Raw genomic sequence first — 16725 nt, forward strand, 5'->3', positions numbered from 1 at the left:
TACTTTAACACATTTCCATCAGACGTGTTATCATTTTCTTATATCGACTTCCTTTGTTGCTGATATGAAGTGTAAGCTCATGCTAAAGCATTCCAAAAAATATTCTCTTTTTATTAACATCTTCAGTGAACACATGAAGTTTCCATATATTATTTGTTTTAAAAGAAAGCTATACTATCCAGTATCTTTGGTTTTGTTCTTTTCGTTTTTTTTTTCTGAAATTTTTAATACCAAAGCTATTTTATTAACAGAACAATAATGTCTTCAATCTTTTCCTCATGCAACAACAACTTGAGCAGCTGCTAGCCTTGCAATTGGAACCCTGCAACAACCGAATGTACATCAAAAACTAATGGTCTTTTACAAATAAATTGGTATTTGAGTGAGCAGTAACTAAAATATAAACCTGAAAGGAGAACAAGAAACATAGTCAAGTCCTGCTTCAGCAAAGAATGCCACAGACGATGGCTCTCCTCCATGTTCTCCACATACCCCAACCTGTTCATTTCCAGTCAATATTCAAATCTCAAATTCTCTAATTCTATCCATGATTCGGTTTTCGATTCAAAAACCAAAAAACTCACCTTGAGGTTAGGCCTAGCCGCTCGTCCTCTTTCTGTCGCCATCTTGACCAACTGTCCTACACCTTTCTGATCAAGAACCTGGTCCAAACATAAACAACGGCCATCAAGTTATCCACCATTTGGAGAGTAAATGAAGTTCTCTTATTTCATGTCTATATACCTCAAAAGGGTCGTGCTGTAAAATTCCTTTCGCGATGTACATAGGTAGAAACTTGGCAACATCGTCTCTACTGTAGCCAAACGTCATCTGCGTCAAGTCGTTTGTCCCAAACGAGAAAAACTCTGCTTGTTCCGCAATCTGTCAAACAAAACAATGGTTTCTACTTTAGCAACTTCATGTATTAGTATATATTATGGTACATCACTACATTTTACCTCATCTGCAATGAGCGCAGCTCGAGGGATCTCAATCATTGTCCCAACCTTGTAGGTAACGGTATGTCCCTTCTCAGCAAATACTTTCTTTGCAACTTTCCGTATTACATCAACTTGGTGACCCAGTTCCTGTCATTGTCGTCCTCTTTAGTATACATGTTTTAACCTTTTCTTAAACATGTTTGCAAGAATATACATACCTGAGGAGTTCCTACAAGCGGAACCATAATCTCAGGAAGAACAGTAACACCTTGGTCTTGCATTGACGCTGCTGCTTCAAAAATCGCACGAGCTTGCATCTCCGTTAGCTCTGGATATGATATTCCAAGCCTGTAATATATTACAATGTTAACCGGATTCTTTGTTCTGTGATGAAGTCATGTCAAGGAGATAAAGAGCAAAGAGAGAACCTGCAACCGCGGAAACCAAGCATTGGGTTGACTTCAGAGAGTTTCTCAACTTGTGACAAGATGACATCTTCTTTCATCCCTGTTTCTTCAGCTAGCTCGTGTACTATGTTGTCCAAATCACCTTCAGGTAGAAACTCGTGAAGCGGAGGGTCTAACAAACGGATTGTTACCGGTAAACCGTCCATTGCACGGAAGATGCCTTCAAAATCAGAACGTTGGTAAGGAAGCAAGACGTCTAGAGAAGCTTTCCTTTGCTCTGTTGTCACCGCCATTATCATCTTTCTCACTGCTTTAATCCTATCTGCCCCAAAGAACTTAACCAAACCAAAACCAAAACACAACATCAAGATTTGTACACAAACATATGAGACCAAGAACAGAGATTAAGTTACCATATGCTCTGTTCTACAGAGACCGATCCCTTCAGCGCCGTTTTTCCTAGCTGCAGTGGCGTCTTCAGGTGTATCCGCATTCGCCATAACCTTTATTGATCAACAATAACATTTAAGTTAAAAGAGATTGAAAGAATGTCAAAACAAGCCAAGTTAAAGAAACTCATACACACCTTGAGACGTCTGACTGCATCAGCCCAAGACATGAAAGTCTCTAAATCTGCACTCAAAGCTGGAGGAGCCAATGCTTGTTTCCCCAATATAACTTCACCAGTTGTTCCGTTCATCGAGATCCATTCGCCTTCGTTTATAGTCATATCTCCAATCAACAGAACCTGTAAAAGTTTCACCAAAAAAACCTAACTTGAGAAACAAGCTTCCCTCAAATTTTGAAAGATGATATGTTTTGATAGTCCAAAAACCTTATGGTTCTCGTCCACTCGAATCTCTGAGCAACCGGCGATGCAACACTTTCCCCAGCCGCGAGCAACAACCGCCGCGTGCGACGTCATGCCTCCTCTCGCTGTTAATATACCTTCGGCTGCGTGCATACCTCCAACATCTTCAGGGCTCGTCTCCGTTCGAACAAGGATCACGTTCTTGCCCTGAGCATGCCAAGCTTCGGCTTCCTCCGCCGTGAACACGACTTGCCCAACCGCCGCTCCTGGAGACGCCGGTAAGCCTTTGGCCACCACTTTCTCACGGTACCCCGCCGGATCATGAAACTAAACCCATCAAGCAAAAAAAAAAAAAAAAACCTTCATTGTTCTCTGTTTTGCTCCTTAAACCCTAAAAGTGTAAACCCTATTCGTTCATTTAGAGTCTGATGATATATACCTGTGGGTGAAGAAGTTGATCAAGGTGTTGAGGCTCCACCATTTTGATTGCAGTTGATTTATCTACAAGCCCTTCACTCACCATATCAACTGCTATCTTCACCGCACCTTTACCCGTTCTCTTACCCGCTCTGCATTGCAGCATCCACAACCTCTCCTCTTGGACCGTGAACTCGATATCCTGCAACACACGTTTGAGACCATTTTTTCAAAACTTAAACATATAGTGCCATGTTTTCTTGATGAGTACTATGAGAATTGTAATGTGTACTAACTAACCATCATGTCTTTGTAATGTGCCTCTAAGATGTCACAGTTCTCTACCAGTTCAGCGTAAGCCTGGGGCATTAATCTTTTCATTGTGTCCAAATCTTCTGGTGTTCTTATCCCTGCAACCACATCCTCTCCCTGAGCATTGACAAGAAACTCGCCGTAGAGCTTCTTCTCCCCGGTGCTAGGGTTCCTGGTGAAGAGAACACCAGTTCCTGAAGTGTCCCCCATGTTTCCAAACACCATACATTGGATGTTCACCGCGGTTCCTTTCAGTCCACTTATCTGGTTAATGCTTCTGTACTTGATGGCTCTTGGGCTATCCCAAGAATCGAATACAGCTTCAATCGCTAGCTCCAGTTGCTTCTTCGGATCTGCAATATACTGAGTTGTTATGGAACCAAAACCTGAATGATGTTACTTAAATCTCAGATTAAAAGAATAAAAAAAAAAAAATGAAACCTGAAGGAAACTCTTGACCCTTGACCTGCAAGTAAACACTCTTGTACTGCTCAACCAGCTCTTTGAGATCGTCAGCGCTTAACTCAGTGTCGTTTTTTACTCCTTTGCTCTCCTTCATCCTCTCTAGCTTCTCTTCAAACTTGGCGTGTGGAATCCCCAACACCTTTTATTTTTATCAAGAAAGCAATAAGAAGGTAGTCAGCCAGAGTTTTTGCTTGACGCACAAGTTATCTAGAACTGTATAAAAACAGAGGACTTACAACGTCACCGAACATGTCAAGAAACCGCCGGAAAGAATCGTAAGCGAAACGCTCTCCGCTCTTGGCTGCCAAGCCGACCACGACTTGGTCGTTTAGGCCAAGGTTAAGTACAGTGTCCATCATACCGGGCATTGAGATCTACAATGAACTCATTGTTAATGTTTTATCTTTTTATCTTTTTGTGCACAAAATGTTTTATCCTTTTTTATACATTTTCCTAAAACATTAATCTACTCTGAGAACTCTCCCAGTTTCTACATGTAAGGTGCTTTCATATTTTTGATTAATTTATATTTTAATAATACTTTTAGGTAAAAAGTTATATTTAATAAAATTTATCTACAAAGATTATATATGTTGGGACAACGGATATATTAAACTTCTATCATTAAACTAATGCAACCCATATGTTTCAAAACAGATGAAATGAAGTATAAACGTTTGGGGAAAAAAAACGCACATTGATCTCATTCGTTGATCTAAAAGATGGTTTTATAAAACGTTTTGCTGACAACAACCTGAAAATATAGAAAGTTATACTTACGGCGGCGCCGGAGCGAACGGAGAGGAGGAGTGGCTTGGAAGGATCGGCGAGGGAAGCTCCAATGTCACGTTCGATGAAGCTAAGACCTTCTAAAATCTCTTCCCATAAACCTTCTGGTAGCTTCTTGCCGGCGGCCTGGTATTGCTGACAAGCTTCCGTGGATATGGTTAGCCCCGGCGGCACCGACAAGCCTATGCTCGCCATCTCCGCCAGGTTCGCTCCTTTACCTCCCAACTTCATATACAAAAACATTTTGTTATTAAGAAAATTTTGAAAAAAACAGAACAACTATTAACAATGTGTATAAGATGATGATGATACATACCAAGGACTTCATGCCCTTGTTGCCTTCGCTTCTTCCCTTTCCAAAGGTGAACACTCGCTGCATCATGTTTGTTGGGTTTTAGTTTTCTGGAGATTGAATGTATATTGAAGAAACGTTTGTGCAAGTTAAAGAAGACATGTATGAGTCTATATATACTAAAACAAAATAAGCTGGATGAAATAGATTAAATTGATCAATTTTATCCAACTTAATTTGGACATGACTATTTATCTATCACCTAAATATAATGTTTGCAATTTAAACTATAATAAAAATAGAAAATATTAAAAGGAGTACACTAAATCGAATTAATAAAATGTAATTTTAAGATATTAAAATTAAATTTCGTGTATCTACTCTAATATACGCTTATAATTCTTTAAAGACAATATCTCTTTTTAACTATCAGTCATTTTCTTATAAAATGAAAATTATAATTCTTATAAAATGAATGAATCATTTAAATATTCTTGATTTGTCGTGATACATAATCAAACAACATCGTCATCTAGTCAAGGGATCATTCCAAATTATCCGAACCTCGAAGTGCTAAATTTTGTAGTATTATTGACCAAAATTGAAGAAACTTCCTTTGGTGACTCGTCATAGATGTGTCAACCATATCTGATCTCACGCAAACACTTTACTATACCACCACTCTTTCTTTCCGGATATTTTCTTCTTTTTGTGCATTTTCTTTTTTTCTTTTTACTCAAGACTCAATGAAAAATAACCCATAAGAACATAAATTCTTTGAAAATATTATTATTATAACAAACAGGTAATTCAAAATTTGAAATATTTCTCACTGATATCTAAAATGAAAAAGAACTATTAAGAAAGCATTGCAAATTTTGAACTATAAAAAAAAGTGAAGTATCCTTTTTTAAAATTCTTTTTTGAACAATCCTGATATTTTAAATCATCTAACTACTATTATTATACTTAATTTATTTCTTTTTTCAAAAACCCATATGAGACTTTTGATGTTCTAAGAAATAACACAACTGATATCAAATTCAACTAGTTCATTCATACAATCTAAACACATGAAACTAGCTAATATCAGAATTTCAGCCAATTGATTGACATTTTGGTATTTTGTTTCTATAACCATGTGGATAGTGGGTCTCCCAATAGACCGATTCTTCACGTATTCTTTTGTATAATTGCGAAACGGCTCACTAATTGCCCAGTGGATCTTCCAACTGGCATAAGAATCTATAGTTATCGACGCAAAAATGTTCACGGTTCACTAATTAAGCCTTAATCCAGTAAACTGGACCGGTTAATCCTTTGATGAAGTCACTAGTTCATATTTTTTTGGTAAAAGTCACTCGATCATATTTAGTAATTTACTAGTATTAAGCTCTCTTCATTAAAAATGATCTCATGAATTTAATCAGTTTAACTTCAAAAAGTTTAATGTTTAAACAGTACCAACCAGCATTGACAGTCTTCTCACAAGACAAACCCTGTCACGATTGCGTAATTGATTTTGTGTTCGTAACTGAGAGGATAAGCCAAGTATACATCTCCGGTTTACACTCTACATAATTCAATTAAAAGAGAAAGAACAAACAGAGCTGCAACATCTATGGTTCAACCTCTCATGGCCATGATCGGTGTTGTTTTTTTCTTTACCAAGACGTATATGAAAACTAAGAAAAGAGTGTAAGAATATAACCCAAAAGAAAGACAAAAAATGGAAGACTAACCTTTTTGGTTAGGGAAGCTGCCGGATCGGACACAGGGCTAAGGACGGCTCGAGTTTTCGTCCCACCATGCATACCGGTCTTCGTTATGCATAACCGTTTGCAGCGGATCGTACCGATTCTGGAAAGCCGGTTTGATCCATTACTCAGCCGGTATGATCGACTAGCCAATTGGCTTTTGTCGAGATGATCCGTACGGTACACTCCATTTCCCTTGAAGAGTTCTAGTCTCGTCTTCAGGATCATACTTTTCATTTTTTTACCATAAAACCTAAATCACCAAAATAAATATAACAAACCTTCTCTTGAAGAGTTGTACAAGATCTAAAAGATATATAATTGGTGTTTGATGGTGAGCTATTAGAGAGAGTAGAAATATGGCGGACGTTTTATAATCTATAACTATTTTTATTTATTTTCTGCTTCTTCTTAGAAACATAGACTTTATGTGATCTCTTTTATTTTTATTTTCTTGGGAGCTTATAGATTTTGGTTTGACGAGTGACGTGAGTGGATGGTATGTAGATGTGGTTATGATTAGCCAATGTGTCCATTCCATGGTTGTTCCCCTCCTCTTTCTACCAACGACCATATAAGTGGCTACCATTTAAATTGATTTCTAAAACAAAAAATTAAGTTAGATTAAAAATTATGAGGTCATATACGAGTTCTGTTTGAAAAAGTAAGTCTTATCATATTTTGCCGTGTTATTTCTTGGTTTATCTCCCACAAGTTAAGAAATTAAAGAAATAATTGAGATCAATGGAGGTCGAATTGATTCACCTAGAAGTGTTTGTGGTGGTGCTCAGTGTGAATGCGACTTGCCAGGTTCCAGGAGAGGTATGTGGCCATATAATTTAGGCTATTTCTTTCTTTGGTAACAAAATATAATTATTAAATTGACAAGTAAACATATGTATATGCAGAGATCATTTTATGAAGTTTATTAAATTGGAGCTTCATGTGTATGCCTTTAATAACATAAGCTTGAAAACGTTTTCAATATCTGATCATATTTGGAAACGTATGGCCAGGAACAAAAAAAGGGGTTAAAACTTCCGAAGAGCCTGGAAGTGTCTTTACACATTCATGCTCGAGTTAGCTAAGGGTCCCAAATATCATGGTAGGATGTGCCTCTCTATGGAACCTTCTGGTGTTTTTATTTCCAAGGAAAAATGATAACTCCAAAAACTCACCATAAAATAGTAAACTGTGACTGTCACGGGGAAGATGTGAGCGAACGCTTGATGGCTGGGATCCGGAGAGGTAACGAAATAGGGTTTTGCATCTGTAATCCATCGTTTATTTATATGATAAATGATGTCATATATACTTGGCTTTTAATAGGAGTATTAGACTTTAGTTTTTGATACTTTTCTTTTTTGAATTGCTAATTGTCAATTTTGTTTTATTTGTATCTTTCCAAGGGTCTTACTTTTTATAAGTCTGACCATTCACATGTCACAAATTTGGCTTACCCACTTCAAACACCACACATTCTTTCATACCACAACACACAAAAGACGAAGCATTTACGTGACCACATTCCCCTTCCTGTCCAAGAATCACACGTTGAACCGGAATATATCCCAAACCGCGATCGTATTCTTTTATTTGCTGAAACCGGGTTTGAGTTTTCCTAAACCCAATACAACACTGCACGTTAGTGTTGACATTTATTAGTTTTGGCATTGATAAAAATTGAAGCCGAGAAAATCAAATTTAGTTTTGATGTATGGTAACATGTTTCATGAAAAAAGAAGCAGTAGATTGAAACGTAAAAATAAACAACTTTTTCAAATGTGGTTTATATTGCCACTGTAATCTTGCTCTTCCTCCATGCCCAATAGTTAGCTCTCATATGATCAACACGACCGAGAATGGTACACACCAAACTGGCCAAGTTAGTATCTGATTCTTCATTAGCTAGAGCTTTCACCGAGTCTCTATGCTCGTTGGTTGGCCTCAACCCATCGCATAAAAGATCCAAAAGGGTGCTCAGCGCGAATCCGTGGAAGCAGTCCGTGCGCGAGAGAACTTTCAAACAGACTGAGGAAACACTCGGATCACTAATCCAGGACTCTCTGTCGTCTTTGTAAAGAGCTTTCAGGTATCTCCAAGAGCTCTCGTTCCCGGGATTTGCTAATATGGCTTTGACTGTGTAGCTTACTTCAGATTCCCTCATGGCTTCTAGGCCTCCCAACGAAGGTGATCTAGTAATAACGTAATGCCTCTGCCAGATTTAAAAAGAAAAGACTGAATGGCCAATGATAATCTAGAAAAACTGGGTATTGATGAATCATATTTTACCTGATTCCAGGCAGAATTGTTAAAGACGTCAGCTTCAAGGAGGCCGTGACAGTAATCAAGCTCATTTTCCCACCCTCCTAATGCTTGTAGCGCCCACTGCAGATTGTTTCCCAACATCAAGCAAAGAAGATAATAAACATAGTGACAAGGTTTTGAGATCGCAAACCTGCCTATGTGACTAAGCATAATAATGTAGATTGTTTCCCAACAATAAGCAAAAAGATAATACTATATACATCAATTGAGTGAGATAAACAAGGCACAAACCTGCCTATGTGACCAAGCGTGATAGTGTTTGGCATCAACTGATAGAACCTTCCGAGTAAAGTCAAGTTCCATTCCTGCAACATCAGGACCCAGTTTCTCTGCAACCCATCTCCGATGATGCCTAGGGAAGAAAAAAGGGTTAACTTTGTTAAAGCAGGAGATATGTTAACACTATGGACGGACTTTATAAACGTGTGAAAGAGTAAACTTTCATCTCAAATCTACAAAACATAAACAACACGTTTCAAATTCTAATGATATTTAACCACACACAAACGCAAAGCTATCGATGGAGTCAATTTCACAGAATAAACAAACACACTAGTCAAAGAAGTTTTAACGAACAAAAAGGTAAGAACTTTTTTTATTACCACAACTGGTAGTTCTTAGAGTTATCCTCAGCAATGGTTTCGATGAACTTGAGCTCTTCGTACAAGTCGTGATCAAGCTCCTCCAGTACTAAGCGCCTGAAGTACCACACCTTCCAAAAAGAAAAGAAAAGAAAAGAAAAGAACAGATATATATATGCTCTAATCAAATCCACAACTCTTTCAGAACAGTAAGTCAAAGAAGAAGAAGAAGAAGGATCTCAATTTACGGTGTAGTTGCCGGAGTTTAGGCGGAGAGCTTCTTCCGTTAGTCGCAGCGCGCGAGGAGACCGCTCGTCGGATCGGTAAATCGCGCGGAAGTAATCCATTGTCTCCCGGAAGTCTTCCTTGTACGCGATCGGGACCACCGGGTTCGGACCATCGTCCTGACTCAACGGCACGACGTCCGACCACTCCGGTCGCTCGCTCAGTGGCACGGTCGCGTCGGAAGCCATGTTTCCTCTCACAAACTGATCCAAAACCGAAATCAAGACGATTCAAATTAGGGTTCCTAATCCAAAAGTATAGACAAGGTTAATTTGAGGAAAGTTTGTACAGTATAAAATTAGGATGAGAAGACATAAGTAATTGGACAAGGACACAAACCTCAAGGAATATAGAGAGAGATAGATCAGTTGTTCAAAAAAAAAAAGAGAGAGAGATAGATCTGAGTGTAATAAGCCAAGGAAAAAAAAAAAAGCCAAGGAAAGGATCTTCGATTTGCAAGGAACAAAAATGGTAGTTTTCCTTTTCTTTTTCTTTTTTGGTCAACTTTTGGTTTCATTAACCATAAAGTCAAGTGGACAAATATTACACAGAAATATGATAGTACACCTACAAAACATTAAAGAAATTTAAATTTAATGTCTTTTCCAGTTCTTCACCTCAAAATTAGTTCATGTTTAACACTTAACTTAAAACATTAATCTATCTCTTCTATCACTCTAACTTATGTGAATATCTTCTATTCCCCAAACTAAACTAAACAAATCCTTAAAAAAAAATCCTAAATCCATTTTAACAATGAACATGCATAAACGTTTGTTGGTTCAAATATTTCAGGGGAAAATTTCACCGTAAAATCATTTTCCACGAAATTGTTCATCAATATCGCATATATTGCATTTCAACGATAAAAAAATGTAATAGAATTAGAAATTATATGATGATGTAATTCTAACTCCATTTGAAAAATGGGAGAAATTTCGACAAATATTAATGTGGAAACTAAAAATTCTATTTCATAAATCGTAGATAGATCAATCAACCATCAAAAAAACATGTAAACAATGTTACACATGATGTTGAATCTGAAACAAAATCTATATAAATTACACTTGCAACATAATTTGGAATAAACTATGTGACAAGATCGATAACAAAATCAAAAAGGTATTGATTTTGTCAGAGTTTAAAGTTTGCTTTGATGTTTCTTCTTGTGATTATGAGTTCAAATATACTTTCTGCAGGATAACTGATACAAAAGCTGGCGAAAGTAAAGACAAGTATGAAGGTGAGACTGCAGAGCATGATAGTGAAAATATCGAAGGAGATGATTTTTAAATTGTTGTCGAAAATACAAATATGATACAAAGGGATAATAGATACAAATGATGTAGAAGAAGAGAATGAGGTTAAATTGGTACAGTATATGTGAGAATATGAGGTTTAGAGAAGTTGCTCATGAAAATGATAATGATAACTCGGAAGAAGAATATGGATTTGATATTTGGGACAACGATGTTATTCCAAATCCGTTATTAGATTTAGATGCAGAAAAAGTAGAAGGCGTATCATTTAACTTTATATCGACTTAATTATACATGATTTGTTGAGCTTCTGAAAAAAAAAAACATTGAACTTGAAGATGGAGCAAACATAACAATCATCTCTGATAATCAAAAAGTATAAGTTTCATGACTGCTTGTTGTGTGTTATACATGAATACTTGTTGTGTATATATGTTTAAACAGTTTCATGAATGCTTGTGTGTGTCACATAGTTTGATGAATACAGTTCATGATAAACTTCCACATGCTGAACATCAAATGTGTGCTAGATACATTTTCAAAAATTAGAAAAAGAGTAACAAATATATAGAGTTTTGGAAAACAGCTCGTAGCTGTATAGAAGAAGATTTTGAAGATAACTTAGAAGCTACGAAGAAATACAATTGAGGTGGATATGGCCTTCAAAAGAGAAGCGATTTAAAATAGACAGTTTAATTTAGCAAAAAATATCTGCAATTATAACCACCAAAATATATGTAACTTAGTGTTGACACTGTAATAAACCTAAACGGTGAAAGATTACTGACATATTTTGCCGAAGAAGAAAAGAATTAACAAACTGCAACCTGTCAAAATATACTTGTGTGTGTCACATAGTTTGATGAATACAGTTCATGATAAAACTTCCACAAGCTGAACATCGAATGTGTGCTAGATACATTTTCAAAATATAGAAAAAAGTAACAAAAATATAAAGTTTTGGAAAATAACTCGTAGATGTATAGAAGAAGTTTTTGAAGATAACTTAAAAGTTAGAAGAAATACAATTAAGGTGGATATGGCCTTCAAAAGAGAAGCGATTTAAAATAGATAGTTCTGCAAAAAAAATATCTGCAAGTATAACCACCATTTGCAAGTATACCTTATTGTTGCGACTGTAACAAACCTAAACGGTGAAAGTTTGTAAAACTACTGAAATATTTTGCCGAACAAGAAAAGAGTGAGCAAACTGCAACCTGTCAAAATATGTATTTTTAAAAATTTATCTGTGTCTCCTTTCAAGGGTCCTATGATTTTAAAATCCTATCTATTCACAGATCACAAATTTGGCTTACCCATTTGGACACCACACATTGTAATATCACAAACACACAAACGACAACGCATACGTGACCACATTCTCCATATCCTTCCCGTCTATCAATCATATCGACATCACAGAACCGAACCGGAATTCTTAACTCCAGACCGGAACTTCCATAACACAATCCTTTAGTTCAGACATTCGTTATAAATTTTTAATTTTGCGTGATACCTTATCTTGATCGACGAATTTAAGCTATTTAATCAAGAACCAGTGTGGTTTAGACTCAAATTCGGTTAATCAAAATACCGGTACTATACCGTACCATAACCGAAAACGTATACACAACTCATATGGTACAAAATGAAGAAACGATAATAACTGAAAGAAAAAAGAAAAGAAAAGAAAAAGACCAAACAGGAAAAGAAAGAATGTCAGACGTAGAACAAGAAGAAGAAACGTCAAGTGCTGTTAGAGGTTCGTTAAGTTTCGATCTTCCCGAGGAAGTCCTTCAAGTCTTACCGTCCGATCCATTCGAGCAGCTGGATGTGGCCCGCAAAATCACATCCATTGCTCTCTCGACACGTGTCTCTGCTCTCGAATCAGAGTCGTCCGATCTCCGTGAGCTTCTCGCCGAGAAAGACAATCAAATCGCCGAGCTCCAATCACACGCGGAGTCTCTCGACGCGTCTCTCTCCGACGCGTTGCAAAAGCTTTCTCTCGCCGAAGATGAAAGGGTCCGACCCGCGTTTGACTTTTGACCCGACCCGACTTTTTTTTTCTCTCTTTTTGACTAATAAAAGTCTCCAAATTTGCAGGAGAATCTGGTCAGAGAGAACTCATCGTTGTCGAGTACTGTCAGGAGACTCCAGAGAGATGTCTCTAAGGTAAGTTTGGACTCAAACTCGACTTGGGTCTTCTCATTTTTAGCAATAAAGGTTTAAGCTTTAAAGATGTTTTGAATGGGTTTTTGATTGATGCAGCTTGAGGGTTTCAGGAAGACGCTTATGATGTCTCTTCAAGACGACGACCAAAATGTATGGAACTTCACTTTCTTCAAAATTGCTAAAACGGTGAAATCTTTTTTTTTTTTTAACTGATTATGTTTTCGGATTAAAACAGGCAGGAACGACACAAATCATTGCTAAGCCAACACCAAACGGTATGGTTCTTGTTTTAAATCCACAATTGTATTAGTCAAAGTGCTAAGATTTTTGTGTAATCTTGTTGAGAATTTTTAGATGAAGATTCTCCATTTCAACCTTCAAGATATTCATCAATCCAATCTCAAGCTTCTGAAGTTGTTGAACCAGCAGCTCCAGTGGACAACGAAACCGAAGGTTAATAAGTCCCATTTTTTCAAACCTATTAAGCTTTTTTGTTTATGTGTCTTGACTCACAAGTCACAAGTGAATAACGCTTTAAGTTTAATCTTACAGCTCCTAAACCGAGTTTATCGAACAGTGTTCCATTAGTATCTCAGACTGCTACGCCTCGGCTTACTCCTCCTGGTTCTCCACCAGCATTATCTGCTTCTAGTACCCCTAAAACGACTTCAAGACCTATCTCCCCTCGTCGCCATTCTGTATCCTTCTCTACTACTAGAGGCATGTTTGATGATAATAGATCTTCTATCTCAATCTCAGAGCCTGGGTCCCACACCGGTAAGTTCAAAAACCGAGACTATTCTTGTGGAATTCTGACAACAACACAAGTATTAACGGTGTGTTTTTATCATCTCTGTTTTTTTTTTTCAGGACGAACTCGGGTTGATGGAAAAGAGTTCTTCCGACAAGTCAGGTGAAAAAAAGACTTATAATCTGATGATAACTTCTTGCAAAATGTAGCGTTGTCTTTAACATATGTACATCTTGTTATTGATTCTTGATCAGGAGCCGGTTATCTTACGAGCAGTTTGGTGCATTCCTTGGAAATGTGAAGGATCTTAACGCCCACAAGCAAACAAAAGATGTAAGGAGAATATTTTCACCTTTCTTCTGATTTGGAACTTGGATTTTTGAATCGATCCGAAATGTTTTGTTTTGCAGGAAACGCTTAGGAAAGCTGAAGAGATATTCGGAAGCGACAACAGAGATCTCTATGTCATATTCGAGGGCTTGATCACTCGCAACGCTCACTGAGAGTTTTCATTCTTATGTTACACGTTAAAGTTACATATTCGGAACTCTTCAGACTCAAATTTCTTTTGTTTTCTTGGCTCTCAAGTAAGACCAAGTGAACCGACAATTTGTTTTGTATCACCTGTGCATGTCGTGTATTTATGTCTTTCTCACATCTTCAATAAAATTACATTTCGTCAACTTTAAAATCATCCAATTATTTAGTAGGAGGAATACGACACGTAAGAGATGAAAGTACATATGAGATGAGATGAAAACACACAAATTTGATGTTGAGTTATTTGAAAGACGCTTTTTGAATGATTAAAACGATTACAAAAAGAAAATACAGCATTGATGAACTCAGCAATAACAGTAAGTGGTCTAAATCTTAGTTCTTATGCTAACTCTTAAGAAAATGTATGGGCCTACTGACTTATATCACTAGAAAAACAGCCAACATAACAACAGAACCAGTGTCATAGAAAACCACTGTAATAACTTTTTGAAAATTAAACAGCAGACTTCAAATAAAATTTGGTAATTAAATTAAATACTCTTAGTAAAGAAGCTGTGGAACTGAACTCCTCTAGAGACTGTATCTCACATGTGCTCATCAACAAAAGCTTTGAGATGATTAAACGAAGACCCTCCTTCTCTCACCGTCGTCGCCGCTAGATCTCTCCACCTCGCCGCGTTACTCCTAAACTCCTCCGCCTTCTCCTCCATCACTTCCTCAATGCACCGCCGTATCTCCCCACTCTCCACCAATAAAACTCCCTCCTCCTCCTCGTCCTTCTTCTCCATCACCCTCACACCCGTCCTCCAACAATCTTCCAAGAGCTTCGCGTTCGTCATCTGATCAGTCCACTGAGGAAACGCAACCACCGGAACTCCCGCGACCAAGCTCTCCAGCGACGAGTTCCACCCGCAATGCGTCACGTAACAGCCTATCGCTCTATGCTTCAAAACCCTAAACTGATCGCACCAAGAAACCACCATCCCTATCTCCTCGAGCTCTTCTCTGAAGCTCCTTATGATATCTTCTTCTTTCTCTTCCCCGTCTTCTTTGCTTCTGTACGACTTATCCGTAATCACCCACAGAAACGGCCTCCGGCTCTCTATCAACGCCTTGCAGAGCTCAACAAGCTGTTTCTTGCTCAGCACGGCAAGCGTCCCGAACGAGATATAAAGCACGGAAGAATCTGTTTTCGTATCCAACCACCCGATGTACTCAGCGACGGTCTCGGATTCGGTCCTCGAGGTTATCAACGGACCGATAGGGATAATCTTGATATCATCAAGAACCGAGGTTAGAGCTTCTTGTTCAAGCTCTTGGAAGCTGTTGACGAGGATCTTAGGGTTCTCCTCTTGCTTCAGCGACTCTATCTGTTCTCTAAACGCCGGTAGAACAAACGCATACGCGTTTGTAGGGACGATGAAGGAGGGAAGATCACGGAGACGGAACAGCGGCAGAGAAGGAAACTTAACAGAACCAGAAAGGTTGTTGTTGTTGTTGTTGTTGTTGTCAGCCATCTCTGAGATTGTACCGGCGTAGCCGTTGAAGTAGTGGAAGAAGATGGAGAAGACGGTCACTGGCTGGACCCAGAGAAGAGCAGAAGGGATCTGAAACTCACGCGCCAGCTCAGCGACCCATGTGAGGAGGATGGTGTAAACCACGCAGGTGAAAGGCCGGTTCTGACGCCGGTTATCTTCGATTAGTTCCGTTAGGGTCTCTCTCCCGCGTCGTCTCATCTCGGTCATGTACTGTCCGGAGCTGTGCTGGCGAGATTTTTCGGATGACGTAGAGGGTCTGAAGCCGTCGTCGTGGCCGTCCGAGTAAGTGGCGAAGGTAAGGGTTTCGAGGACGGTTTCTTTGGAGAGCATGCGGCGGTTGTAGGCGGCGACTGGAGCTGCGAACGTGACTCTAACTCCGGGGAAGGTTCCGGCGAGGCGTTTGGCTAGCTCGAGAGATGGGTTGATGTGACCTTGTGCTGGAAATGTCACGAAAAGAAAGTGTGGTCCGGTGAGTGACTTCGATGAATCATTACCGTTACTCATTTCTTTATGTTTTGTGTGTTTGTAGTTGATGAAAGACATAACACAAGTTTAGATTTATATAGAAGATTATATTGATAACTGACACAGATCTAAGTGAAAAAAAAACTATACTATTAAAACGAAGAAGAAGAGGCGCAACCGCACTAAGTACATCGAAAAACGCAATTTATGACGTTAGTGGTGACGAAAAATCTCAAAGATAAAAAAAGTTGTTTGGATTCAGTGGACGCAAGTTGAGACCTGAACTACTGAATTATTGGTATAAAAAGAACAAGAATATTCAAGTTACGTGACAAATACGATTGTTAGACATTATTTGATAAATTGTAGAATTGACTGAGGCATTCTTAAAAGTTACTTAAATGTGAGTTTCATCATTTACTCACCAACTCTACATTTTATGTTTAGCTTTGTCAAAATTTAAGTATGAATAATCAAGAGAAAAGATGCTGAATATCAAGGATAGCCCTCAAAGAGTTAAACCAGTTACATAACGGTGTGGTCAAGTGATCGTTACATATACATGGATTATGGATATAGGCTTAAGGTTATACATATGTGTAACTGTTATAACACTTTGGTTAAATAAATCATTTGGAGTTTGGCTGTTAC

The 16725-nt window shown here is 38.1% G+C and overlaps 4 protein-coding genes across 4 annotated transcripts; 1 reads left to right on the plus strand and 3 right to left on the minus strand.

Moving 5' to 3' along the window:
• Window positions 1-90: 90 nt before the first annotated feature.
• Window positions 91-6428, minus strand: LOC108842733 (pyruvate, phosphate dikinase 1, chloroplastic). The gene is made up of 17 exons (XM_018615737.2): window positions 6177-6428; window positions 4459-4515; window positions 4134-4367; window positions 3590-3727; window positions 3330-3492; window positions 2877-3241; window positions 2599-2778; window positions 2184-2486; window positions 1935-2096; window positions 1762-1851; window positions 1370-1683; window positions 1160-1289; window positions 960-1088; window positions 745-882; window positions 585-662; window positions 407-498; window positions 91-322 (listed from the first exon to the last, which is right to left on the minus strand). Exons 1-17 carry the CDS (start codon window positions 6426-6428, stop codon window positions 277-279), a joined length of 2871 nt encoding a protein of 956 aa, XP_018471239.2. The 3' UTR covers window positions 91-276.
• Window positions 6429-7874: 1446 nt separating this feature from the next.
• Window positions 7875-9871, minus strand: LOC108816471 (protein farnesyltransferase/geranylgeranyltransferase type-1 subunit alpha). The gene is made up of 6 exons (XM_018589052.2): window positions 9725-9871; window positions 9349-9629; window positions 9122-9231; window positions 8751-8871; window positions 8484-8579; window positions 7875-8406 (listed from the first exon to the last, which is right to left on the minus strand). Exons 2-6 carry the CDS (start codon window positions 9571-9573, stop codon window positions 7981-7983), a joined length of 978 nt encoding a protein of 325 aa, XP_018444554.2. The 5' UTR covers window positions 9574-9629; window positions 9725-9871; the 3' UTR covers window positions 7875-7980.
• A 2433-nt stretch (window positions 9872-12304) lies between these two features.
• On the plus strand, window positions 12305-14253 carry LOC108834100 (uncharacterized protein At4g15545). Its single transcript, XM_018607461.2, has 9 exons — window positions 12305-12669; window positions 12751-12819; window positions 12916-12969; window positions 13055-13094; window positions 13174-13272; window positions 13372-13596; window positions 13690-13732; window positions 13825-13903; window positions 13981-14253. The coding sequence occupies exons 1-9, from the start codon at window positions 12364-12366 to the stop codon at window positions 14071-14073; spliced, it is 1008 nt and encodes a 335-aa protein (XP_018462963.2). The 5' UTR covers window positions 12305-12363; the 3' UTR covers window positions 14074-14253.
• A 166-nt stretch (window positions 14254-14419) lies between these two features.
• LOC108834101 (UDP-glycosyltransferase 75D1) lies at window positions 14420-16258 on the minus strand. The gene has a single exon (XM_018607462.2). The coding sequence runs from the start codon at window positions 16150-16152 to the stop codon at window positions 14656-14658; it is 1497 nt and encodes a 498-aa protein (XP_018462964.2). The 5' UTR covers window positions 16153-16258; the 3' UTR covers window positions 14420-14655.
• Window positions 16259-16725: the final 467 nt, after the last annotated feature.

The sequence above is a fragment of the Raphanus sativus genome, chromosome 2 (assembly GCF_000801105.2).
Source record: "Raphanus sativus cultivar WK10039 chromosome 2, ASM80110v3, whole genome shotgun sequence".
Taxonomy (NCBI): Eukaryota; Viridiplantae; Streptophyta; class Magnoliopsida; order Brassicales; family Brassicaceae; genus Raphanus; species Raphanus sativus.

Bases quoted from the DNA above. Each gene is read 5' to 3' on its own strand.
- LOC108816471 (XM_018589052.2), bottom strand. From the start codon at position 9,573: ATGGCTTCCGACGCGACCGTGCCACTGAGCGAGCGACCGGAGTGGTCG. The intron at 8,580-8,750 runs GTTTGTGCCTTG...AACAATCTGCAG, and splicing joins ACGCTTGGTCACATAGGCAG to TGGGCGCTACAAGCATTAGG. The intron at 8,407-8,483 runs GTAAAATATGAT...TAAATCTGGCAG, and splicing joins ACAATTCTGCCTGGAATCAG to AGGCATTACGTTATTACTAG.
- LOC108842733 (XM_018615737.2), bottom strand. From the start codon at position 6,428: ATGAAAAGTATGATCCTGAAGACGAGACTAGAACTCTTCAAGGGAAAT. The intron at 663-744 runs GTATATAGACAT...TGTTTGGACCAG, and splicing joins TACAGCACGACCCTTTTGAG to GTTCTTGATCAGAAAGGTGT. The intron at 499-584 runs GTGAGTTTTTTG...GGAAATGAACAG, and splicing joins CGGCTAGGCCTAACCTCAAG to GTTGGGGTATGTGGAGAACA.
- LOC108834101 (XM_018607462.2), bottom strand. From the start codon at position 16,152: ATGTCTTTCATCAACTACAAACACACAAAACATAAAGAAATGAGTAAC.
- LOC108834100 (XM_018607461.2), top strand. From the start codon at position 12,364: ATGTCAGACGTAGAACAAGAAGAAGAAACGTCAAGTGCTGTTAGAGGT. The intron at 13,273-13,371 runs GTTAATAAGTCC...TTAATCTTACAG, and splicing joins AGTGGACAACGAAACCGAAG to CTCCTAAACCGAGTTTATCG. The intron at 13,904-13,980 runs GTAAGGAGAATA...TTTGTTTTGCAG, and splicing joins CCCACAAGCAAACAAAAGAT to GAAACGCTTAGGAAAGCTGA.